Source organism: Sinohyriopsis cumingii, chromosome 12, assembly GCF_028554795.1.
Source record: "Sinohyriopsis cumingii isolate HCF-2022 chromosome 12, ASM2855479v2, whole genome shotgun sequence".
In the NCBI taxonomy this organism is placed as follows: Eukaryota; Metazoa; Mollusca; class Bivalvia; order Unionida; family Unionidae; genus Sinohyriopsis; species Sinohyriopsis cumingii.
This window is the reverse complement of record NC_142972.1, coordinates 37,920,410-37,948,407: the sequence shown is the minus strand read 5'-3', so window position 1 is coordinate 37,948,407 and position 27,998 is coordinate 37,920,410. Positions and strand designations below refer to the sequence as shown.

The 27,998-nt window shown below is 34.8% G+C and overlaps 1 protein-coding gene across 1 annotated transcript in view; it reads left to right on the top strand.

The window, feature by feature from the left end:
• Positions 1-23,369, top strand: part of LOC149786276 (inositol polyphosphate 5-phosphatase OCRL-like) — a 254,292-nt gene extending 230,923 nt beyond the window's left edge. The window contains exon 27 of the mRNA XM_089976660.1: positions 15,371-23,369. Within this exon, the coding sequence (XP_089832786.1) occupies positions 15,371-15,522 (152 nt within the window). The 3' untranslated portion in view covers positions 15,523-23,369. The remainder of the gene's footprint in view (positions 1-15,370) is intronic.
• Positions 23,370-27,998: the final 4,629 nt, after the last annotated feature.

The window sequence follows — 27,998 nt, the reverse complement described above, 5'->3', positions numbered from 1 at the left end:
CTGCAGTTACCAAACTTTGTGGATAGCCAATGCACTTGGAGTAAAAAAGAACCCTATCAAAAGCTCGAAGGCAGGGTCACTGTGTCTGAAAGATGACAAATGTTTAGGCACAGTATTTTAGTCTTTATTATTACCACTCTTTGTGAACATGTAAATTATGATGGTTATGTGCCTTGTACAATTAAACATGCATACCTTTTTAAAAATATTACCTCAGTTTGTAGGATCGCTTTTATCATTGAAAATGAGTAACTCGTGAGCATGTGATTCAACGTAAATGAAACAGCTATTAAGGACTAGCTGAAATGTTATCTGGAAGAATGCAATTTGATCGAAACAATGAATAAAGCAAAATCTGCATCTAATATGTTTGGAATAAGTAAGGATTTAAGTGACGCTATGCACACTTTGCACTGTGTAAGTACTGTACATTATAGTTCAGCATGGTCTCCCTGGTGAACTCAACTGGCAGGCAAATTATGAAGTCTGTATTTACCTTTAACTTTATATTGGAGAAATCAGAAAATATGCACATTCAAAATAATAACAAAATCAATCATAGTACTGTGTAACAATTTAATAATTGACGAGTCACCGAAAGTTACTCTTTTTTAAATGACTGCACACCCATTATTGTCCTCCCTTTGATCCCATTTTTATGCAAACTAAAAAATGAATGTAGCTGACATTAAAGAAATGGTACACTTTTGTTCATCCTAGTCATTAGTTACTTGTGGCTCAGGTACCACAGTTACAAGCTAAATTTGCATCATAGACATTAGTGACTAATGGCTCATCTACCACAGTTACAAGCTAAATTTGCATCTTAATCATTAGTGACTAATGGCTCAGCTACCACAGTTACAAGATAAATTTGCATCATAGTTATTAGTCACTTAAATGGCTCAACTACCACAGTTACAAGATAAATTTGCATCATTGAGTCACTAATGGCTCAGCTACCATAGTTATTAGCTAAATTTGCATCCTAGTCATTAGTCACTAATGGCTCATCTACCACAGTTACAAGCTAAATTTACATCATAGTCATTAGTCACTAATGGCTCAGCTACCACAGTTACAAGCTAAATTTGCATCAGATCCTTGTAATCATTGTTAGGAAGCTGGTAAACAAATCAGCATGACTCCCATAGCATGCATAATGTGGACACAAATGTGTCTTTCAGAAAGAATAAATTGGTTTGTACCCAGTCACTTTGTGCCATTGTCATGTGAAGAAATGGAGCATATGGCCATTATAACTGTAGAAAACTAATACTCAGGACACAACTCAAAAGATCCTAATTCTTAATTTTGACATGACAGAAAGAATCGTTATTAGAGATATACGTTCTGATCCACATATATTCTTCTCAGTTGAAAAAGGATTATATGTACAAGAAGAGGGTCACATGACTTATGGGAGAGGGGTCTGCTAAGCATTCTTTTTGTTTAATTGTCAAAATATATATTAATAAAAGTTGAAGTGTGTGTGTGTATATATATATATATATATATATATATATATATATAATGTTGGGGAATAATTTAAGTACTTGATATGTTCCACTTTCATTATGTGTATGTATTATGATTTGCCTTTTATTATATCTGTCCAGTCAAGTAAGTACTGTATGACTGATGACTTCATTATATGAATTGTGCATATAAATAGACGAATGTAAATACAGTGTGACCCCACTATTACTTGGTAGTTGGGAACCATAGAACCTGACCATGTTATAGACCAAACCATGTTCTAAGCAACCAGATCAGTTAGCTGTAGAAAATGATGCATGTACCCCAAAAACTTTGCGGGAGGGGTAGGTAATAAATGCAGGCACAAAATATGTGCTTCATTGGCACAGTTACCATCTTAAATTGATGCAAATTAAATGAGAAATACACCTGTAGTGAAAACAGAGAAGGCATATATAATATTTTACTTTATTCAGAGAACCACGCATTGGAACATTTACATGTATACTGTTTATATATACATGTCTAATGTATAGCATGAATAGTATCAACACTGTGTACTCAGCCGTTAATCTGATCCACATTGAATCCACAATACAAGCAATTCCACTGAAAATATATTTGCACACGCACAGATTTAAAATATTCCATAATTTTGTCACAGGTCATATAGCACAATCACGTAACAAATGATGAAGCACATTTACTTTTCAGTAGATCCCAAGTCAGTAAAAGTTTGCGTTAAAAGCTACCGTTGGTAGCATTCGTAAGCAGAAACTTTCTTTCTATAAAAAGGAAACTTTCATGGCACAGTAAAAGTGTTATAGTCATTTTGGAAAATGAAACAATCCATCAGATTTCATTGCTTTTATTTAAGTTTGGTACTGACTTCTTTGAAGAATGGCTTTATTGAAGATTGTAGTCGGCATACTTTGATGAAGGGTGCAAGCATTTTTGAAGTCACTGCTAAAGGACAACTTTGGAGAACCAAACAAATGCCCATTTCTTTTTGTGGCAGCAACATCAAATAATTGATCTGCATTGCATGATGGAGACAGATTTTTTTCCATTGGCTTAGTACATTTTCATAACAATTGGTGCTTCAAAGGTAATCTGTTTTCTTTGAAATTTCAGCAAGCTATTTTATCTGGTTACATTTTAATTAAATGAATTGGCCATCAATTGGTCGATTGTAGTTACTGATCCTTCCTGCCTATTGAATAGACCAACAAGTTTTTTATCTTTCCTTTTTACATTTGTGGTAGTGAAATTATGCTGCCTTCCACACATGTATCAGAAATTTTACAAAAGGGTCAATGGATGATAGAGGCATGGGTGTTCTGGAATTACTACAGAAAATGTGAGTGTTCAGAGAGATTTAATTCTGGGTGAAAAGAAGAGGAGTTTTACTTACCATCCACATACAAATGTCTGTCAGTGTAAATATATTAATTACTAGTGAGCAGCCAAAAATCCAACGAAAGATAGATTATTAGATAATGCCTCGTCCGGTTGATCTCAGCTACCAGAAATGTCAGCAACAAAAAAAGCGGTATTGGTGTTCTTTGTTAATGCCATTTTTCAGCATATGATAGGCTATACATGGCGGCCAGTATTTAATGGTGGAGGAAGAACCCGGGAAAACCCCCAGAAAGAACCACTGACCCACGAGAAGCTACTGGCAAGCTTTAACACATACCCACATGTGAAATTGATAGAACTAATCAGTACAATTTCATAAAACTTACATCATTTCAAGAAATATTGATAAGGCCGCTGGAGGAGTGTCCACCCATAGCCTATTTCAATACTACAGTGTCGGTAATAGCCATTCATGCAATATGTTTAGAATTTTGCACAATTATTAAAGATACTCTTGATGGTGTTTATCAAAGAAAAAGCATATACTGTTTAGGTTTAACCTGGACAAAAGATAAGATGAAAATATATGCACATGCAATATAATTTATCATTCCAGTAGTATATGCAGTGTCTATAGTACAGTGCTTGCATTAAATTATCAAAGACAAAGAACTGAGAAAGAACCTGTATTGTTAAGCAGCACATGTGAAGTTTGTTCACCTGCACTCCATGTGACACAATATTTTAATGACTGGCTGCATGTGTGCTCACATTTGTATCTGAATCTGAATGTATACAGTATGGGGCCAGTACGGCATAAAATTGCACCAGAAGAGAGGGCCACAAAATAGTTAGTAATATTGTGTAATAGTTGTCTTGAAGCTCTCCATTTGTTTGCATGCACACAACACTCTCACTAAGATGATTCCAGTCCACAATAGTTTTTACAAAGAAAGAATTTCAAAATTGTTCTGTTCTGGATTGCTCAACTATGAAACATCTACCGGTACTGTTAATTTTTACTTGTTTTTTCTACAATGTTTATTGTTTAAATATTAGGAAAAGATTTGGCTTTAATTTGGCATTTTTGTCTTGTTGGTTTTAAAAATGTATTTGGTGAGAGAACTGACACTAACCCATCAACTAATTGTATTTGCAAATTATAATTTTTGTGGATTACAATTTCTTGTCTTAATTAACAAATAAAATTTGCATTTGTGTATTTAAACATGCAGTGTATCATAACAAAAGGTGGTTTGGATATTACTTGCTTAGAAATACGATAGAGTTTAGGTTCAGTATTGATGGTAAACTTGACCAGTGGGCAGAACAGTACCATATTGGCTTTGTTCCAACAGCAGTTTCAGATGTCATGTAGCTTCTTAGCTAATACAATTGATGACAATCATAGAATATAAAAAGGGCTAATTAGAGACTAATTATGATGCCCAGCTTGAATATAGTGATACTTAACCTATATGTATTATAACTGATGCTTTTAAAATCTTTTTTGATAGGGTCCCTGACATGACCCAATTATGTCCAGAATCATGTTATAATATGATGGTCACCAAGATAAAGATGAACTGTGTAGTGTTTTACAACACAGAAACACAAGTAAATTATTTAGTGCCTAGGCAATTGGAGTCAAATACATGTACCTTGTCCATGGCCACACCATGGTAACCAACCCAGACTGATCTAATGGTAGGATTGTAACGCCACACTACTTTTGGTTGTGAAACTGGCATGCTAACTGGCCCATTATATTTCTATAATATAAAAAAAAAACTATTGGAAATAGTTCCTGAAGTTAAAAGAAATTTCATTGTGAGTAGTATCCTTATGATCTTAGGAATAATTTGATACAATTCTTCAGGAGTTCTGCAAATCAAGATTTATGATTATGGTGAAACATTTGATCTATGAAATACCAAACAGAAGTTGATAAATGTATAACAAAAATCAAGTGAACATTAAACATTCCACATAGATACTCAATTTTTTAAACACATTTTTGAGCTTAATAATATTGACACATAATTGTACAAAAAATGTAAATGGAAAATGGGTGAAGTAATTTAAAATGGCAGGTCATTTCAAAAGCTTTTAGCCTCTTTCTTGACTGTCAGAAACATCAGTCTTAGAGTTTAATTGATTTTCAGTAATTCACTGTTTCCATCACTGAAATGGCTTAATTAACTTGAATGTTGATTCATAGATTATTTTATGTCTTTTGTTTTTAAAATGCAAATAGATTTGAACTTTTTTCATAACAAACCCCCCAAAACCAGTGATGTTTCTTCATTAAAGACACATTTTTTAATTGCTGTAAAAAATTAGTGGAATGCATTGCAAACTAAACATAAATTTATTACTTCACTGTATCTGAATTTGTTTTAAATCTGATTTTGTTTGGCAAGAAATTTTCTTTTTACACTGAATTCCTGATTATATGGAGGTCTGAATATGTAGGTAAATCCATTATTTGCCCTTTGATCCTGTATCTAATCAGAGTCAGATTAAGTATGAAACTAGTGAGTTGGCCAATCAAAATCAATTTTTATCTGCCCACCATAAGATGGAATATATGATGTTGCCCATCAGTCCATATTCATATTCATACATCCATCCATCTATTAGCTATTTTGTTTCTCTCCACCATATACCATTTCTCAAAATGGCATGTATTTGAGGTAAGAAAGAAGCTATTGATTTTGTTGTCAAAGATAAGGGTCAGTGCATTCTCTGGGTTGTAGAGGAAGTATGATATTTCCTTGCACACTGCACCAGGCTACTGAATGGATTCAACCCATTTGCCATGGAGGAGAGGATTGTGGAAGTTTAGTAGATGAGATGCTGTATGTTGCAACTCTGATGCAAAACATTACTTTGGCTTCAACTTCAGCCAGGTGTGAGTTCAGAAAGGCAAGATCTGATCAGTCAGATATACCTATTTACAAATATACTCCAGGATGTTCCTGGGAATACAATACCAAAAGCTGAAGCAATTCCTGAATGTGTCAATAATCCATCATTTAATAGTGCAAGAAGAAGACACCATCAGGAAAGGAAAAAGTTCCTTAAACATTTTAATCCAACAGCTTGAAATCTTAATAAATACCCTATATATTGAGCTACAGCTTGTTGTACCATTAGAGAAAGCAAGAAAAAATATGGAGATTATATGTCTCTAAGCTGAACTCATGCTCCTGTATTAAATCAGCATGTAATATGGTATGAAAAGTCATAGGCAAAAATAAAAGTGGCTGTATCAAACATTTGAATAAATCTGATGAAATGGTCTCAACTGTTCCTGAAATTTCAAATACACTGGTCTAAACATTCTTATAAAGGTCCTCACCATAGAATTATTCTGAAAATTTATGCTGTGTCAAAAAACTGAAAGGTTCCTCTTAGTTTTAAATCTACTAATGCTGAAGATTACAATAAATCTTTCACTCTCAGACAATTACAAAACTCTCTTTTGGCCCCATGACAACTTCAGCAGGACCAGATGTTATCCACTATCAACTTTTGAAATACTTACCTGATACTGTTCTCAAGACACTACTAAACATTTTCAGTACAATTTGGGAAACCAGTGACTACCTGGAGTTATGGCAAGAAACAATAGAGATACCAGTACCTCAACCTGGAAAGTTGTTGTTGTTGTTGTTGTGGGGTTTAACGGCATTTTTCAGCATGATAGGCTATACATGGCGGCCAGTATTAATGGTGGAGGAAGAACCCGGAAAACCCCGGAAAGAACCACCGACCCACGAGAAGCTACTGGCAAGCTTTCTCACATGCCCACATTGGCTGAATCTTTGACTCGAACCGCCGCAGACAGAGGTGAGATGGCAGTGATCCGTAACGAAGAGCGCTTTAGACCACTCGGCCACTCGGGGCCCCACCAACCTGGAAAGAACCAAACCGACTTGCAGCTATTATTACTTATCATTTGCAAGCTGTATTTGCAAAACCATGGAATGGATAATAAATGATTGACTACTCTGGTATCTCAGATCCAGCAATCTACTATCACACGTTCATTGTGGATGCAGAAACCAGAGAAACACAACAGACACTCTTGTTAGGCTTTAGGCATTTCTTGGAGAAGCTTTTATAAAGAAAAAAACATAGTTGCCATTATTCTTGACTAGTAAAAAGCTTATGACACCACATGTGGCAGAATGAATAATCTAGTCACCCTGTTTCTTAGGGGACATATACTTAACTTGATCTCCATTTTTTTTTCTCATGGACACTACTGATTCTGAAAGCTATCCTTAGAAGATGGTGTACCTCAGGACATCATATTGTCAGTCTCCCTTTTTGATATAAAAATTAGCAGTGTTTTACAATATCTTAAGCCAAAAACATTCTGTTTGATATTTATTGATGACTTTTTGATCTACTATGGATAAAAGATTATGTATAATATTGAATGTCAACAACAGATAAACTCAAATTAAGTTCAAAAATGATTTTCCTGCACTTCTGCCTATTGCATTGAATTCATGAAGAACATCCAGCTTGATGGTTGTCTTTCTATTAGAGAAGACCCAATACATCACTCCCTCTATAACTCGTGCCCGGATAACTCGCGATCCCGCTTATAACGCGGTGTCCGTCTTGGCTCCTGATTTTTTCCAGAGAAAATGTATTTAAAATATCTTTAAAATATTCTGAACATGAAAAAATTACAAAAATATCGAAAATGGTGATTAATGCCCGTAAAAATATAATCCATATTTTGAAATTTGCAAGTTCTAAAGAAGAATTAATTTCAGAGATCTCGAAAACGCTAAATTATGTATATTTGGACACCAATTTTTGATCTGGGACGCAGAAAATCACTGAGGCGGGAGTCCTCCATACGCATGTAATAGGTGCGCGGGAAAATTCAAAGATTTGCCGGTCCTGTTTCAGCCACCTGTTTTGTGGGAAAATGTGTTGATCAGTTAACTGTGCTGATATTTACAATGACAGAATTCTGTGACTGAAAGACTCTTTGATGTACTGTTGTCATTTTATAAGAGTACATTAAAAAAAAAGAACATGATGTAACAGCTAGGCAGCTAGTTCAAAGGCTTTGACTGGCGGCCGAGTGAGAAAATGTACTGATATTTAGTGATTGAATTCAGAGGCAGAAATACCCCGTTTTAAAATCCTAGCGAGACCTCTGTTTAAAGATATCATATATTATGTAAGTTTTTATGATAAATAGTTGTCAGTATACTGTATATAAACAGTCTGGTGAAATAGCGATCAATGAAAACTTCTGGTAAATGCTAACAGGTGGCAACAGAGAATGAAATAAACACCAATTAAACGTCTTCCTGTGTGAAAGTCACATTCTAATCCTTTAATTCCGTTTCAGTGTAAACATTATAATCACAACATAGTCTGTTCATTGAAAACATGAAAAGAGTCAATCGACCGTCACATCGAAACCCGTGAGTACTTCTGTGAGAACCTAATTACATGTACATGCCGGCTTTGTTTTGATCAACAACTTGGGGAAGTGTTTGTTGCATTAAAAAAAAATCGATTACAAGTGACCTTGGGTGCTGGATTAAGGGTCTTGGAGCTGCCTTTGACGTAAAGCAAAACAGTAACAGAGACAATGACGATGATAGTGACTTCGAATGTTTCAGTGAAACTGATGTCATTAATGCCGAGGTTGTTTGGGAGAAATTCGTACAGACTCATGGTCCTGAGATGGGCGTTTCTCTTGATGATATGGTGGAGTGGATTTGTGCTGACAATAATTGCCCCACAGCCGAATACATGTCAGATGAAACTATAATTATTTCTATAGCGAACAAATTTGCAGCAGTTTACGATTCTAACTGGAGTAACACAAGTGTTGAAAGTGATGCAGACGCAGATGTTGCACCCCCCACCCCTCTGCACAGGAAGTAATCAAATATTTTGATATTGCCATGAGGTGGCTGGAGACCCAAAATGTTGACTACGTAAAGCTCATGCAGTTGAGAAATCTGAGGGATTTTGCTTGGCAGCAGAGAAACCAAGGAGTAACACACACAAAAAAAAATAACTGATTTTTTTCAAAAAGTGAATTGATATTTGTCAAGCATGGCACAAACGGCAAGTATTAACTTGTTCTAATTTACGTTATTTTAAATTTGTAGACCAATTAAATATGTTAGTACTGATTAACCCTTGGTTTTTTTTGTTTTCCATTTTACTTCTATCGCATTCAAATCTATCTATCGTTCGATCGACACTATTTCTCGAAAACAGTCGATCTTTTGTATATAAAAAAACGTCTAATTTGGATCAAACAATAAAACTAGAATGTATCCAATTCAACATAAAAATTAGTGACATAGTACACAATGTGTGAAGTGGTACACATGTTAAGCGAACGGAAACCACGTGGAATAATGTTTTCAATGATCGCCTCAATATACTGCAGTTTATCCTGAAATTAATGTTGTCCTATGAGGAAATAATAAAGTACACCGTTATGAAGAGATATTTATTAACAGTTAATCTCAGAACGATTATAAAATGAGTATTCAACAGTATAATCTGCCTACCCCCCCCCCATATTTCTCCGTTATGTCGTCAATCACTTTATTGGTTTTGGGCTTATTTTATAGGTCCCTCGAAAACTCGCGCCTCACTTATAGTGCGGTCGATGTTTCTAGACCCCGATGTGTGCGAGTTATCGAGGGAGTGGTGTATGTGTCTTATTTTTTTTTAACCATAAACCATCTTTTCAGGAATGTATTTGATACCTCATGGACAAATGTTGTAGTTGTTGTTGTTGTAGGGTTTAATGCCATTTTTCAGCATAAGATAGGCTATACATGGTGGCCAGGAAAACTGGTGGAGGAAGAACCTTGGAAAACCCCAGAAAGAACCACTGACCCACGAGAAGCTACTGGCAAGCTTTTTCACATACCCACATTTGCCAAGCCTGAGACTCAAACCCATGCAGACAGAGGTGAGATGGTAGTGATCCGGAATGGTTATCGCTTTAGGCCACTTGGCCACTCAGGGGCCCCCATGGACAAATGTCAAGAAGCCCAGGCAGATATAGATTGGGGAGCAGATTGGAAGGTTTTGTTCCCATTCTGCAGGTCATTAGTAACATTTAAACTTTGTTATGGTTTGATTGCCTACAGATCAGCCTGTAAATCCAAGCTCCAAATGCTTGATCTGATACAGAGTCAGGGACTTGGACTCTGCCTTTGTGCATTTAGAACATTTCTGTCAGAAAGCTTCCATGTTAAGAAAAACAAATTATTGCTTTATTTTAGATGAATAAAATGGACTCTTCTGTCTGCTACCAAATTATTTTCAGATCCCTCTCATCCTGCAGATGATGCAATCATTAGGCCAAAACCTCAAACCAAATTTTATGCTTAGAATCCAGACTTGATTCCATATTGTAGTATATGAATTTACCCATGCTTATAAATACCAAATATCAATATTGGAAATATTGCAAAATTTTGTGTTACAAAGTCAAAAACATGGCTATTGACACATACACACACCAGTTATATTTGATCTATGCTATTTCTGTAAGCCTTCAGCAAATTCTCACATTTTATAGAGTAAATTCGTTTAAATCACTGCCTCCTTTTGTAGCCATATGTTCCTGTATGCCAGTCAGTCTGAAAGATGCAGACAAGGTTGGAGCTGCCATTGCATGACACCATGTCGCCATCTTGAGCTTGCTACTGAATATAACAGTTTGCAATGCAGAAATTATAGCCATACTGAAAGTTTTGAACTACATTGAAACCTCTCAAAATACAAATTTGAATATCTTTTCTGATTCACTTTCCACACTTAAAGTCTTGCAAATCTTCAAACCTGACAACCCATAAAAATATCGCAGACCTCACAGAAGCATGATTTGCTTAATCTGGAAAAGGTATTTTGTACAGTTTGCTACCTAGTCACACTGATATAAAGGTTAATGAAAAGGCAGATAAAGCAGCCAAAGCTACTTTTTAGTCACATGTCACTGAGTGGAGATTTATATAGTGACTTCAAATAATATGTAAATCAACATGTTCTTCATAAATGGCAAAATATGTGGAATAAAAACTTCACAAATTTAAGAACATCAAACCCACTATTGGCGAGTGGCATCCTCAGTATAGAATAGAACAGAGAGATGGAGTGCAAATGTACCAATCACATATCAGACACACATATCTGACAAATGCATATCTCTTGAAGGGTGATTATTGACTAGAATGCATACCATACCTGGACTCACTCACAGTTGAACACATTCTTGTCAAGTGTGTCAATTTCAGCCCTGTGAGACAGAAGTATTTTTATGTGTACTTGATTTTAAAAAAATGTATGATGATGAAGTCTTGAATTTGTTTTAATCAGACAGTTTTTGTAACAAATTTGGATCAGATGTTTTAAGGAAATTTTTGCATGTGTTGCCTTCATCTTTTATTTTACTTTTTTTAAAACATAATTTGAACATATTTATCCCATATATTTTATCATGTACTTAATGTTTGCATTTATTATTTGGATGGGATTATCTTCCTAGTTTTTTGTGCACAAGTCTTCCTTTTTACATTTTGTTGAATTTTTCTTTTAACTAGCATCGTAAATTAACCATTGTGCTGAGGTAGCATTAAATGTTACTACATATTTCATTGTCACTGACTGAATGAGAAAATTTATTTTCCACAACAATATTAGTTCTTCATGACAGACATTGGACGAAACTTTGTGCTTGACTTGCACTTTGGCTAAAGAAGGAGAGTTTAAAAGCAATCCCCTAGCAACTTAGTATTTCTTTGAAGATTTCTTTGGAGACTGGAACAAGTTAGTCCTCATCAAACACTAATTATTGGCAATGGTGAACATGAGAGCTATGGTCTCTTTGGACAACATTTGTTGAATAATGCACCAGACAAGCAGGCAGGACAAAGGATTCAAGGAAATACTTAAGCAAGCATAGTCTTATGATTCTGCATCAAAAGGGAGGAAAACGATTAAGTTATGATACAATTCTAAGGTTAATGCATGATCCAGTCTTGCTTATGAATAATTAGACCAGGTTCAACATTTGAAATTAAATTGAATTTCTGTACTTGTGAGACTGTAGATCAGGTTTTCTTTTAAAATTAACAGATGACATTGGTTTCATAATGAACTTTAAAAGCAATTGGTTTCAGTAACCCAAAAATGAACTGGTCATTGTCAGGGAGAATTCTTTTAATAATCTGCAGTCCACTCATTTTCACTACCAATTCTTCTTTTGAAGTCATCATTATCATATACTTTGTGTTTTCCTCTTTTCAACTGCTACACACTTGTCTCCCTCACTACCCATAGCACCAAGTACTTAGGTCCTATTTTGTTAGAAAATTACAATATATGTTTTTCCCATTGAGATAAATTTGGTAAAATCCCTCATGGGGATTTCATGTCATTCAAATACAATAAAATGCTAAGATCAATTTGATATTAATTTGTGACCAAGACTCCAGTGCTCTTTAGTTTGCCCTCCAGTTGTCATCTGGGACTTGCCCATCCATGGATGGTTTATCTCTTGCTGCAGAAGCAGTAATAGGCCATGAAAGTAATAACATTGGATGATTCAGGAGATCATTGGTCATATTGCTGTAACATAGGTTAATCAGTGGGTAATGCAGCTATTGATCAGACAGTGAATAGTAAAGACTTTTTGTAAACAGCCACTTTATTTGTATAAAGAGGGTAAGGCAATATTAACAGATAGGTGTCATTTTTGATACAATGTATGTCTGTATAATGAAAGCATTATTGACAAGCTTGCTCTGAATTAGATTGTAGTTTGAGGATCTTGACACTTTTGTAGTTCATAGGAACAACCAAGTAGTTATTGCTGCATTCATTTCCAAGAGTGGCTTTTTTCATGTATGAAAGGGAATGAGGAAATCTTTGACAGATCCCTAAATGATGACACTCTGATCATAAAACTTGATTTGGATAAGCAAGTGTAGGGGGAAGAAGAAAGCTTTAATAATTTCAACTTATCAATGTCTTCATTATGTTTATTTAGTGGACAATTTACTAATGAAGTCTTGATCCTGTTAATTATATGCAGCCTTAAGCACTTCTGTTTTTATTCATCCACATATAACTTGTAAATCCATAAAATCTTGAATCCTTTATTGAAGATAAGTTGTCCAGCTTTTCTTCAGCCTTTTTGTTAAGCTATATTTGTTCGACAGTTATGTTTTTATTTGTTGTTCAGATATTCCTTTTTGAAGTTGAAATGAGCACTGCATGCCACCTTCTTTCAGTGGCATGTTGATAAAAAAAATGTACAATAACTGCTGGGAAATATAAGGAAAATGTGATCAGGGCCATAAGGTTTCCCATCCAACATATTGCAGCATTAAGTGAAGTGAGTTTACAATTCACCATTCCCATTAAGGACTTAAAAATATGGCTAATTGTGACCCTCTTCTTGGTCATAATATGACTGAATGTGGTTGTTTATAAGACTTGATTTGCCAATGAAACCATAACCATGCTTGCCCTTTGACCTTAAGGTCAAGATCATAAAAGCATATAAAATGGTTACAGTTTTATCATTTAGTTATATTTCTTAAACATCTTGGTGGAGTTGTTCATACTTTGGATGAATCATTCTGCAACATGCTCGCTCATCTTTATGATTTTGGTGTCAAGGTCACATTTTGATGAATCATTATGCAACATGCTCGCTCATCTTTATGATTTTGGTGTCAAGGTCACGTTTTGATCAATTGCTCATTCTGCAGACCATTGCCTTCTTTTTATCATGAAACAGACTCAAGAAATTTAGCTATTTTATTTATTTAGAGATAATATAGAAAAAAATGTGATCATAGTGTCCAGATTGGTTCTTTTACAGGCAGGATTAAAAGGTTGAACTTAATCAGTTATGGAGCATTGCTAACAGTATTACATTCTCATCCTTTATACAAAAAGATAGAGTGCCAGGGACTGAATGCATGTAAATACAGGATTACATTCTCATCCTTTATACAAAAAGATACAGTGCCAGGGACTGAATGCATGTAAATACAGTATTACATTCTCATCCTTTATACAAAAAGATACAGTGCCAGGGACTGAATGCATGTAAATACAGTATTACATTCTCATCCTTTATACAAAAAGATACAGTGCCAGGGACTGAATGCATGTAAATACAGTATTACATTCTCATCCTTTATACAAAAAGATACAGTGCCAGGGACTGAATGCATGTAAATACAGGATTACATAATAACTAAAACTGCCCATGCTCACAATTGATACAAATGCATCGCAATGAAATATGTCCAATAAAACATCTTCATTGCCTTGACAATATGCTTTTATTATGTGGTATTCTTGTTCATACAACAGAGTCCAGAATGTTTAAGCATAAAGACTATTACACATTAAGAATGGCATGATTACTATATGCATATAAATATAAAAAAAACACACAAGGTTTTCTGCATATGTTCTGCTGATAACATGCACATGAAGGATTCATACTTTGTATTTTTTATGTAAGTAATTTACAGAGACCTTATCATTAAAAACTCAAAGTCTGCAAAAGGAAAAAGGTGAAAGTAAAAAGGTTATGAATCAATACTTTGTATAAACTTCCTGCCATAGGATCATCAATCTATAAAATAAACTCTGTACCATAAGATGCTGAAACAACTCTGTGTGATAAGTCGATGAAACTTAAATCTGTACTAAATGATGATCAAACAATGAGCTCTAGACTAAAATGTGATGCAATAATCAACTCTGGACTAAAAAAATGATGAAACAATCAACTCTGGACTAAAAAAACTGATGAAACATTAAACTCTGGACTAAAAGATGATGAAATAATAAACTCTGGACTTTCTTTCATAAGCTGTTGAAACAGTATTGCAGTCAATGGTCATTTCTAATGAATATTATTGAAAATTACATAATTACACATAAACCTTTCCGTGGACACTTCCGTATAGAAGACATATCATAATGGGCAACATTAAGGTTGCCATGCATTCTCTTATTTCTGGATATGTCCTCATTTTTGGTCCTTAAATATCCATCCAGCTGGGATTTTAAATATCTAAAAATGTTTGGGATTTTGCTCTCCTCATTCTTTATCAGTCATTTAGATCTATGTTTATACAGAGTCCAGCAGCATTAATTTAATATGGTGGGGGGTTTCAAATGTTTTCAATGGAAACTCTACACACTGTTACTCATGAGATATATCAGTTGGTAGATACAGATACACCCACCCTCTGTTTTTTAGTTTAAATATGGTAAACCTAGGCAACATTTATAAACCACTTTTCATCATTTCATGTTCAGTTTTAGCTTTTATATAAGGATATTAAGGATACCCATCCACAAAAAGTTAAAGTGTCCTTTAGTGACAGGTCACTGTACAATGTTAAATTACAATTTATTTTTATTTTTTAGGCTGTAGAAATACAGCTACTTATATTTCATATATTAAATCCTTCTTTTCCAGCTTCTATATTTGGTGATGTACTACTTCGAGCTCCAGATGCAGAAAAACAAGTCCCCTTAAGCAGTAAGGCAAAAAGAGCTTCAATTAAGTCAGAAGAAGCGAAGAAAGCTGCTTTTGTCTACCACTTCATAACCAATGAATACGATGACTGAAACATTCCATTGAATTGTGATATCATGGCTTTTTATGTCATTCCTTGTTCGAATTTTGCATCAGCATTATGGCAGTAAGGTGGCAGATTTTCTTTTCAATTACATGCAGTAAAATATGGTAAAAATGGTATCTGCAGAAAAAAATCTGGTTAAAAAGTCTGCACCACAACTCATTATTTCCTAATATAATTACCATAATTTAATTCTATATTAATTTCAGTGAGAAACTGTTATTCAGGTACTTTATATTGTAGTTCCATCCATGGATGATAATATTAAGCATATTTTACATAATTCATATTGCCTAACATGTGACAGACATTATTTCAGAAGTTGTGTTCTTGAAACTGCTTTAGAGTATGAAACATGGAAGAGGGCAGAATTAGAATGAATCAGAGCCTTAGCCAGACAAATTTCTGATATATAAACTGTTTGAGGGATTGGGTTGGGATGGGGGACCTAAAGTATCAAGATATAGTATCATGACTTTTATGTTGCACATGTGCACATGACCTTCTATAACACTGCAAATTGTATTTGTTCAAAGTAAACTAACTAACTCATAATTGTATACATGTTCTGTCTATTTTCATTCATTAATTTTGGTTTTTAAGCTTGAGATTAAGTTATCTGCTGAAAAACTTGAAAATGTTAACATTTCTCAATAGTTAGGAATAATTTGATGTCTCAAGAAGGAAATTATTTGATGAATATTTAGAAGTGCTAGATATATCAGAATAAAAAAGCTGTATGTTTCGGAAGTATTACATTGGTAATCTTGATAAATTATAATATATGAAATTCAAAAGATTTGTTTATGAAATGTTTGCAATTTAATATTTGAATACACAAGTTTTTATATACTCCATTCTTGATAGAGGTGGCGTAAGAGGTATAAAGGAATCAATGTCAATTCATCTTTCCTTCCATCTGTCATACAATCTTGTTAATGCAACTAGTGCCATAGCTTTTTTTTTATAGCCATGGAAATTCGTAAATATAATAATCATGACCTGAAAGTGTGCATATCAGCAAAATGACTTTGTTTCCACAATTTATTTATAAGAGATATTGTCCTTTTTGAATTGCTCAAAGGTTTTAGTGAATCTCTGTGAAACTTCATGAATGTTTTGGTTTTTATCTCAAGATGCACATTTCAGGTAATCATTTTGTTCATGCAGGTTTTGTTTTAGAGGCACTGCCCATATTGTCTTGCAATTTGATATAGTATTTAACATAATCTTGTGAACACAATTAATCTCACAAGTTTTAATGGATTAGCTTGTTAATTGAAAAATGTTATTTTCATCAATACAGAATGCACATTTTTACAGATCACTGTGCTGCACTTTTTGTAAAGAATTGTTACCCATTTTTGACATGGAGCCTGATGTCTTGTACATCAGAATCTTCAGAATGCAGTAAGTCTCACGTTTCAGTGGGTAGCCATGAAACATTGTAGATGTTATGGTCATCATTTGAAGATGCAGATATCAGCAAATAACTCATCCCACATATTTTGTTGAAGTTATAGCCCATTTTGTCTTGCAGTTGATTGCAGTCCATGGCAGGACTGTATGAAATCGGATGATTCCAAAATGTTTGATCGATCGAAGTGAAAGTTGGTACAGTACTACCCATTTATTTTGGCATCCTTAGGCCTGAGGTAATATGAGAGAATATCAAAACTGGGGAGGGGGTCCTGAAAAAAAATTAGCATACAAGTGAAATTTATCTGTAAGAGATGACTTAACACCAATGAGTAGGATTTACACTTTGAGGAATAAACCATGGACATTATGATTACTAGTAAATGAAGACAAATCTCATTTGAAATATACTTGTATATGGACAACTTACATTTGTGTTGTTACCTTTGTGTTATACAGTCCTCAGTTACATGTAAATGAAAAATTCATGAATTTCAGTATCAGTCACATGTTAGAAAATTCTTTCATACATCACATCTCGTCAGAAAATATAGACCTCTCCATTGGCCTAAGTGGTTAGAGTGTCCGCTTCAGATATGGGAGGTCAGTGGTTAGAGTTCCGGTCAAGTCATACCAAAGACTTATAATAATGGTGCTATCAGCTGCCTCGCTTGATGCTCAGCATTAAGAAGTTAGTGTTAGGACTGGTCGGCCTGGTGTCAGGATAATGTGACTGGATGATATCCTGCTTCATGTCTGCAGCATGATGATGCCCCAGTGCTAGACATATCTATAAACTGCCACACTGCAGACATCATAGTGATATGACTGAAACATTTTTAAAGCTACATTAAAATCCAAATCACACACTCAGTATATATATATACATATATATATATATAGAGAGAGAGAGAGAGAGAGAGAGAGAGAGAGAGAGATGAAAATCATTACTCACCTTATCAGGGTATGGTCATATTGACATTAGGTTTTCAGATTTAGACTCGTTATGGCATGTAGATTATTCAAATTAAAATGATGATGATCAGGTAGTGCACTGGCAGCCATCTTGAAAATCTTGTTTTCAGTATTCCTCCTGAAATTATGGTATTGTTAATGAGATATTTCACAAAGAGACTTCTTATTGCATGCAGATGGTCCTGAAGGAAAATGATGCTACTCTTGCATCCAGGATGGCTACTATCTTAAAAATTGTATTATCACTATTCCTCCTGACTTCTAATGATATTTAGCTGCTTTTTACTGAAAATTGTGCTGATATAACACTCTTAAATAGCCACCACAGCAGCCATCTTGAAAATATGATTTTATTGTGGCATGAATAACATTTTAGGAAGAATTAGTTCTTTCATTAATTTTGCTGAAATTTTATGCTCTCTAACCTTTGGTGATTTGTGGTAGTTCGTAATTGAAGAACATCTGTCATTGACTGTTTGCATGTTAGTGATAGTGAAAAAGATTTTGAAAATTATATGATTTTTTTTCTTCTTCTGACTGAGAGCTTGAGTTGAGTTTCAGGAACAAAGGGCACGGTTCTGTTGATGAGCTCATTTTCAGGAATACTGGGCCTGTGTAGTCTTCATTCCTATCTTCATTTATGAAGGTTTTACATGCTTCATATTAAAATCGAAGCTTATCATTCTCCTCTAAGAAAATAGCTCTCTCTGGTTTACCAATCAGATATTTTGTCAGCCTTGCATATGGATATTTGCTGGTAGTCCAAAGTGTGCCTTATTTCATGGGGACAAAAATTAAGAAGATTTAATAATGAGTTTGTTTACCTGTTTTAAGTGTAGATTTACTTTATTACAGTATAATTACATTTTTATTTACTCGCTCTCAGCATTAATTTCAGTCAAATTCTTTTCTGTTAATATATACACATACCTATCCACCTACCTACCTTCCTATATTTTTATGCCAATCTGTATACCCATGGAAGTTATTGATTATTGGTGTTGTATTAATATATTGTTTGTATGTAAGCATTTTTTTTCCTCGAGATTTGTACTTGTTTATTAATAACTGAAAATACTTTTATTTATGATTGTGCCTTTTACTGCATGCTTAGCATTGTGCCACCATGATACTAGTCTCTGTTAGTCATCCTTATGGCATACAGGAGGGCACACTAGGCATACTTTACATCCCATGTCCAAAAGGAATGCATTAATGGTACCTTTCAGTTTGTATTTTCATATTTTCCAAAACATTTTAAGTATGATTTTGTTTGTTGAACTGTAGTGAAACATTCTTTACTGGTATAAACCTTTTTCTATCATATTTATTGATGTCTTATGTTTATGTATTTCCTCCAGTATGTCTGTAATGGCATCATATACCCCTGTGTATTGAATGTCTGTGATATCAGATGTACTCTGATTTCATGTATTGTTGTAAAGACATGTTCAAGTTACCTCATTTGGGATGTACAACCAGCTTCATAGTCAGGCCAGTTCAGGTAATCAGCCACCAATTAATCAGTCACAAGATGTAATTTTTCATGATTCCTTTTTTTTGAAAAAAGTCCAAGTTTCTTTTCTGTTATAGGAAATGACATAGTTTCTTTCCAGTTGACAGCTGTAGCCTTTTTCTCTCATGTTATTGTATCAGTAATTATAACAAATTATTAATTAGATATTTGTTCCAGGGGAGGGAGAGTGTTGAGAAGTTTTAATTATTTCATTTTTCTTGTGGCATACACCTTAGTTCTCTTCATAAGAAAATGAAAGAAAATTGAAAAAAAATGTTACTACTACAATGTTATTGTCATGATAATATTTGCAGTCTTCACTGTCTCAGTAACTTCAAAGAAAATGTTTGGACTACTTTATCATGTACATTTATGTATTTTGCATGTATACATGAATAGTGGCATGCAGGCCTTTTCTTTCATTTAGACTACAAATAAATATAATAAATAGGAGGAATCTGTGCATCTAAAATTAAAATACATTTATTAATTGGTAAGTAAGCCATTCAGCTCAATCTATATTTACTCATCAATAAATCATAGCCACCTGTATTGTAAAATTTCGTTTTATGCAGCTTGTTGCATCACTGTTAATGCAAATTTATGTTTTAACCTAAAGGAACAAAAATTGGGTGTAACTGCAGTGGTGTCAAGTCCCTTATTTGTAGCTATGCTTCAGGCCATCATTGTCTGTCAGAAATGCTTCCTGTTGGTAAATGAATCTCAAAACTGATTTGTTTTAAAATATCCATGAATATTATTCAGAATAGAATGATGAAATTTCAAGTCAATTTTGTTTTCTGTGTATATCATTTATATGTAATTTTACATTTTGTAAAGGGGGGCCGAGTGGTCTAAAGCGCTCACCGTTACGGATCACTGCCATCCCACCTCTGTCTGCGTAAGTTCGAGTCTCAGGCTCGGCTAACATGGGTACGTGAGAAAGCCTGCCAGTAGCTTCTCGAGGGTCGGTGGTTCTTTCCGGGGTTTTCCAGGGTTCTTCCTCCACCAATTATACTGGCCGCCATGTATAGCCTATCTTGTGCTGAAAAATGGCGTTAAACCCTACAACAACAACAACAACAACAACTACAACAACATTTTGTAAATTGCATGTCATTTTTATACCCACATCATATGCTCTTATCCAGGGGGAATATTGCATTACATGTCCACAAATCAGCAACTGTTTTGTAGCTCAGTAACCTGTAAAGAATGTCATGGATTAAAACTAATTTCAAGAAGATCTTGAGCAGATTAGATTTTTTACCTTGAAGTCATGCTTCACGGCTTTCATAAAATTTTATTTTATAACCAGTATGTCATCTGTATTAGGTTCAGACCTTGCAATGAAAACTGCCAAAGCCTGTGAAATTTCCTCTCATATGATCCAAATTTAGCAAATTTATGAGTGTTCTTGGTGATTTTGCCATAAGTTTAAGTAAAACTTCTGCACCTGTTTAAACCCAGCTTGTGAACTATCAAACTGTTGCCCTCCACCCGGAATAAAAGAAGCAGAAATTAGGTATTTGGCGTAGTCCCTGTTCTGGCGAACAAAATTTTCCTATTCATATACTGGTTTGGAGATTTAAGTGTTCCATCTTGCCCTTCTCTAGACCAGTTTTTGAAGAAAATCTTACTGGCCAAATGTTTGGTCATTTGGTACACATTTTTTTCTAAAACTGGGTGTTCACTCATGGCACACTGATTCTTATTCGCACCCTGTGGTAATCATACTAACTAGATTCATGCAGTTATCTGGTACATTTTGAATGCATGAAACTGATTCATGCCAGTGTAAACATTCCCAGCTTTTTCATTAAATAGCTTTGGTTCCAAAAGTCATTATGGGTTCTCACATTTTCTTTAGAAATTTAAGTATGTTCAGAATACGATACTGTTGAGTTGGAACCTTGTCTATAAAAAGTTAACCAAGTTATGGCCCTTATTAAACCTATGATGCTTACCTTCACACATGGAATCTATAATTGTTCAGTTATACCTTCTTACCATGGCACATGTCGAATGGTGCCAATCTGACCTCCATTATGGCCACCATCATGAAAATCTTTTTATCGCTTCTCCTAGCTGGATGGTCATATCAACATGTGGTTTTCACTAAAAGGTTTATGATCTGTTGTTAAGCCTGAATGAAAATGAGGCCAATCTTAATTACTATATGACCATCATGGCAGCCATCTTCAAAATCTTGTTATCGCTACTCTTTCTGAATGGCATTTCTATCAACATGAGTTTTGGAGTCTCTGTCTGGTCAAAAATGAATACTGATCTGACATCCAATATGGCTATCATAATGGCCACTTTGAAAATCTTGCCACTGCTTATCTTGAATGGGAGGGCATACTGACATGGAGATTCACCTAAACACTTCCTATAATATCTCTCTGGCCCTAATTTAAAAAATGGTGCTAATATTACATCCAGTATAGATGCACGACGGCCATCTTGAAAATCTTATCATTGCTCCAATATGGATGGTTATATTGACATGGGGGGGAGTCACCTATATGCTTGTAAAAATGTCTGATTGGTCCTGAATGAAAATTATTCACATCTGACATCCAGTATGAATTACTTATTATTCATGAATATACGAGATGCTTTCAACACTCAGCAGTTTGAAAAAAACCGTCGTATCTTGGCTTCCTGGAAACTCATTTCGGATAGTGGAGTGTTAGTCCCATCAATGACTTTTGTTACATAAAGGGTCTTTTATGAATCCTAGATACTTGCTTTGCATTTTACTACACTCATCAAATGGGATGGCAGTAGTAGTAAGGGGATTATGTTATGTTATAAAAGTCTGTTCCTTTAAGATGTGCGCTTTATTGCTTTTCCTGCAACATATGCTTAAACAAATCAGTCTCTTTCAGTATGGTCACTTGCAGACGACTTTAAGCCCAACTTCCCTGTATCACGAATAAGTTGAGAGCTGATCATATGTAAGTCAGTGCAAAATTTTCTATTTTGAACAAGGCAGACAATATTTGTATAAAAAAAGAAGGCTATTTCTCAATTGATGCATTTTCCATAATTTTTTCATGGGTCTCAACAATTTTTTTATCAAACGTCGTGCACTCTGTTTAATCAGTATTAAAATGTGAGTGTTACCTAACAATATGGCTACCGATCAGTACTCTGTTTTTAGCGTATGTGTTCATCGGATGCGTTTAAAATGTCCACATTATCAATAAATAAGGTTTTCAAACATTTATTAACATAATTTGCTTATTACACTAAGAGAAAATGGACAACATTAGCCTTCGAAGATTCCAGAAGTGTAGAATATGATTGAATGTCGTCTAGTTTGAATAAAATCTCAAATCAATGGAATGTTTCCAAACTGATTAAACCAGTAATTCGAATAGACCTTTCAAAATACAAAGACCTTTCACATATTTATTATTAATCTCATGTCATTGGTCTTTGAGTAAATATTAATTCATTGAAGTAGATGATTGTGAGCATTATATCTTTTTATTATTGGTTGTTATTTTATTAAAATTGTGTACGGGGTAAAGAGTAGTCAAACAACAAAGCCTGATACCATGAAACAATTACATCGTACCGTGCTGAGGCAGGTGGAGTTAATTGACTTTATAAACGACTCACCAAGGCAGTTGATCTGCCTGGTATGAGCAGGACTTGATCGTGTACCAATGTGGTCTCGCGTCTGGCACGCTAGCCACTTATCTAAAGCGGCTTACCTTCAAAGCCAAGACAGAATCTGAAGTTTAATTCATATGGGACACGTATTTGTTCAGAAAGGTAACTTTGAGTACAAAGAAAATATTTTTTGCGTCTTGAAAAGATTGTTGAGACCTACTCGCCTTCTAATGCTTTTTTTGGGCGTGAATGTTTAAGTACAGAAAATAAAAGAAGAATAAAGCCTTTTGCCACGTTCATTCGTTGTGTCTGAAGTATTTACTGCTTATTTCAGTAAGTATTTTGCGTCTTTTTCTTCATAAATATTAGTCATGTTTTTCCAAAAACTCTTCGTCTACAACGCATTGCGTGCGAAAGGAGAATCAGGCACATTCTACAGTAAACTTCTTTCTTTCTTACATTGGTCGCACTCGTTTTCGTGTAATGTCATTAGGAATTAACTAAAGACATTGGGCGATAGCTTATCCTCAGACATACAAATGTGCCGTAAAATCGGATTGGCTTTAAGATCTATACTATGTATATACTGCCTCGACAAATAATCAGTTTACTGATAATTTCTACTTGTCTTGTTACAGACAGATGGACGGGTCACATGATCATATTATAAACACATCAACAATTACATTGGACTCGATTAGGTTTTTGGCCAGGAAGTCATATCCGTCAGTACGTACAACAAATATTTAGCTCTTTTTAATATATGTGAAACTTGCAATTCCAGGACGATTGACTGTGTGCATCTAAACATTCATGTTAGCAAACCCATTGCAAATTACACATTGTTAGATTCTCATTGGAAAAACTGTGATTATTTCGGATCTGCAGTTATCAATGTAAAGTGTAATGACAACACAAAAAAGTATATAAAGATAGCAATACGCTTAATGACTATACACGTGACTTGTATCTTCCATGCAGACACAAAATGCGTGTAGCTTGCTGCACCTAGGTATTAGAATACAGGCTATGCTTATTGGTCACGTCAAGATTAGAGCAATACATACAGCGGTAAATTTGAGCTTACGAAGCTTATGTTACTATCTAAAGAAACAACTATATGCACGGAGTCAAAGCAAACTTGTCACTGATAAGCCAGCCACTGCTTTTCAAATCGAACATTTTCAACTTCTTAGAAAAGACAAAGGTTATCACTCGGGCGGTTTGGTAGTCTGTGTCCGTGATGATATTACACGTAAAGGCAAGAAAGATATGGAAGTTACTGATTTCGAAAACGTAGTAAGTGTTTCCTCAGAACAGCAAAATCTTTTCTTGTCGGTTACCTCTATAGAAATCTAAAATCTACTGGAATAAAATATTTGAAGAACAGATTGAAAGAAATTGAATATACAAAATAATTATTCCTCTTTGATGACATCAACAGAGACTCAAAAAAATGCAAATTAAAAAAAAATACTGACTTTGTTACATGGCCTCATTTGCATTGATTTAGCACGTAACTAAAAATACTTGGATTGTCTCTACAAAATTTAAACTCTAAACGCAAGAGGTGTCCCTACCGAGTGAATCAAACAACCTCGCGAGTCTGGCCGATTATTTTCCGCCATTTCCAAGAACCTCATTTCAATCGCCGTTATCAGCCGAAAGGTTCTCAAACGCGCGAATACCTTAAATATTATTCTCTTATCTAATGACCACACATCACAAACTCCTCTTTCACACGCGCACGTCTTTTCTTGTTTCACATTTGCATGACTCGTTACTAAGTTGTTGTTGTTGTTGTTGGGTTTAACGCCATTTTTCAGCACACGATAGGCTATGCATGGCGGCCAGTATTAATGGTGGAGGAAGAACCACCGACCCACGAGAAGCTACTGGCAAGCTATCTCGCATACCCACATTGGCCGAATCCTAGACTCAAACCCACACAGACAAAGGTGAGATGGTAGTGATCCGTAACAGAGAGCGCTTTAGACCACTCGGCCATTCGGGGCCCCCTTTACTTAGTCTTTCCTAGTATTTAGTACTTCACGTCATGCAATACAAAATGCTACCCAAGGACCAAATGCAAAGATTTTATTCCTATCTCAAATTACTAAACACGTACACCAACAAATATCTAGATTATTCCCTATGTTATGGAAATAGGGAAAGCCCATTTTAAGATGGTCATCGACGATGTCGTAATGTCTCGCGAATGCTTTACATTATAGAGCATGCTCCTTGAAACGGGCTATCGCTCAGGTTGAGAAATTTCTTCCCAACACCGAGTCCTCATAATCAACAAATAATCGCTATACTATTACAAAGTTATCATCGGAGAAATAAATGCAAATAGCACATGCTCTAGGTTTATTACAACATTTATTCCAATTTTTTGAGTAATGTACGTTTTATTCATGCGTCCTTCATTGGCCTTAGTGACCTTTACCCCATATTTCCAGCACCCAAGAACAATATCATAAAAGGTTACATATTGCTTTTAAACCTTTTAATAAGATTTTTTTATTAAAAAATTTCTGACCTTCCCGTTAGTTTCCACCATATAACCACTATTGTTCTGATGTGTCGTAAATATATACTACTTACACACGTACTTATTTTGAAAGATGCATTAAAATATGTTCTATTCGATATTATTTTTGAAACAGACTTTGATAATGTTGATGATCCTGTATATTGTTGGGTACTCGCCCTTTACAGATATAATGTGCTAGGTGTCTGCCTTTGAAAATGTACAGGGTCAAAGATTTTAAGAAGACAAAATGGCTTACACCAGAAATCATAAAAGCAAAAGAAAAACGTGATTGACTTAAAATACTGCGCATATAATAAGTTAGAAACAAGATTTTAAGTCTGATACGATTATCTACATAAATTTCATTGCCGGTACGTAATAGACGAATCCAAACAGAAACCAACCTACCAACCACACCCCATACAATAAAATAAAATATTTTTAAAAAAAACTTAATTTGGCAACTTTTCAAAAGAACTATGAACAGGGAAAGGCTGCTCTCATAATTCCTATTCTAATATTTTCTTCGCCTTAAGAAAAGAATGTGCTTGTATAAATAAATGAAGATTTTGTCCAGTAACGTTTTGTTATTACTGCAGATTATACGAATGAATCACATGCACCTTGTACTCGTGATGAACATTAAAGTCTTTGGAAAGAAAAACAATCCATGACAACACTTCCAATTAAATGCTTTTTCTTACTGACATTAAGGTACTGAAGTATTTGCAAAAATCAGAAGTAAAAGCATTCATAGGTGCTGACCAAGTAGAGTCGCGTTAGTGCAGAGCGTCGGACTTGTAATCCAAGGGTCGCGGGATCGATACATGACCAATACGGGTCAGCTGCCTCGATGTGTCCTTGGGAAGGGCAGTTATCTCCGATTTCAAAAGGCATGTTACTGACAAGAAAAGTACCACAAAAACGAAAACAAATGGACCTTGATTACTAAAGATACCATAAACTCCCATTATAGAGGTCTAGTACACATATGTAAACTTAATAGAAAAACAAATAAATATGCAGACAAACGGAAGGAAGCTACACTGAATCGACGTCATAAATTGCATCCTTGTAATAAAATAAACAATTTTAGACCTCATCTCCCTTTTTTTCTGTCTTGTCAGAAGTTCTAAAAGTATTCTCATGACTCCAATGATTATTGGTGATCTCAATCATCTGCTCTCGTTTGTAATGTTTGTAAACGTTAGTTGAACGAGATCAAGTGGGAATTATTGGTTGATGTGGAGATAACTTTTTATTTTGTTCATCTTGATATTTTACTTCAGTGGCTAGTGTGCCGGACTCACGACGGAAATGGTGCGGGTTCGAATCCTACCATCGGGTCAGCCATCGCGGTGTATCCTTGGGTATGGCACTTTACTCGAATTGCCTCGGCACTAAATGATCTACTTGTGTTGCTGTGCTTTACATGGTCGATTGATTTAAGTCGTACATGAAAAGCAGTAAATATAAACATGATTTAATATCACGTCCGACGAAAAATGTCCCGTCCGACGCAACCGTATATTATGTAAGCGTCTGTAAAATAATATTGAAAGAATCGTAATGCTATTGCTGAACCCACCCACCACCCAATATGAATAGCATTATGGAATGGTCATTAACCTAGACAAAACTAAAGTACTTCTGATAACTACACATCGAAGATTAACAGAATTAAAGACAATATTTTCCACATGTATTTAGTTATTTTCAAGTGAAAAGTGTAGCGCAATATAAACGTTTTGGAGTCCTAGTCCATAACAGTATGTCATGGTCGAAGCATATCAGTAATATTAACAACACAGATGTCTGATAATATCTGGTTACTATAACCAAAATTAAGGTACCTGGCATCTGACCACAGGATGAGATTCTTTAAAAGTTACAGTCAACCTCTCCTAGGCTACTATAGCATCACATGGGGTCTTGCGTCGAAAACAAATATTTAAACATGGAAAGGCTTCAGAGAGGAGACATCCTTTAACAACAGTGTTGATAACGTCTATGCATGTATGAATGATTTGAGGATCATGGCTATCTATGACAGAATGGGTTTAAAAAAAGCTACATTTATGTTTCAAGTTTCTAATGTTCTATATCTAACTATATAAATCATATTTTCAGTAAAAACGCAAAAATACTGGTCTACCTATAGAATGTTAAATGTCATAATAACATTCTTTTTTCGAAGCCCAAAGCTTATTGTATAAAAAAAAAGTCTGGTTCTCTCTGGCCTAATTATTTGAAACTGTCTACCTCAAGATGTTAAAAAGCATCATCAGTGTTTTCTTTCATCACATATGTTTGCAGTGGATGCAGTCCAGATCGTGTCTAAAACTGGTTATGGCCAACTTTATTGTATATTTGCATATATGATATAAAA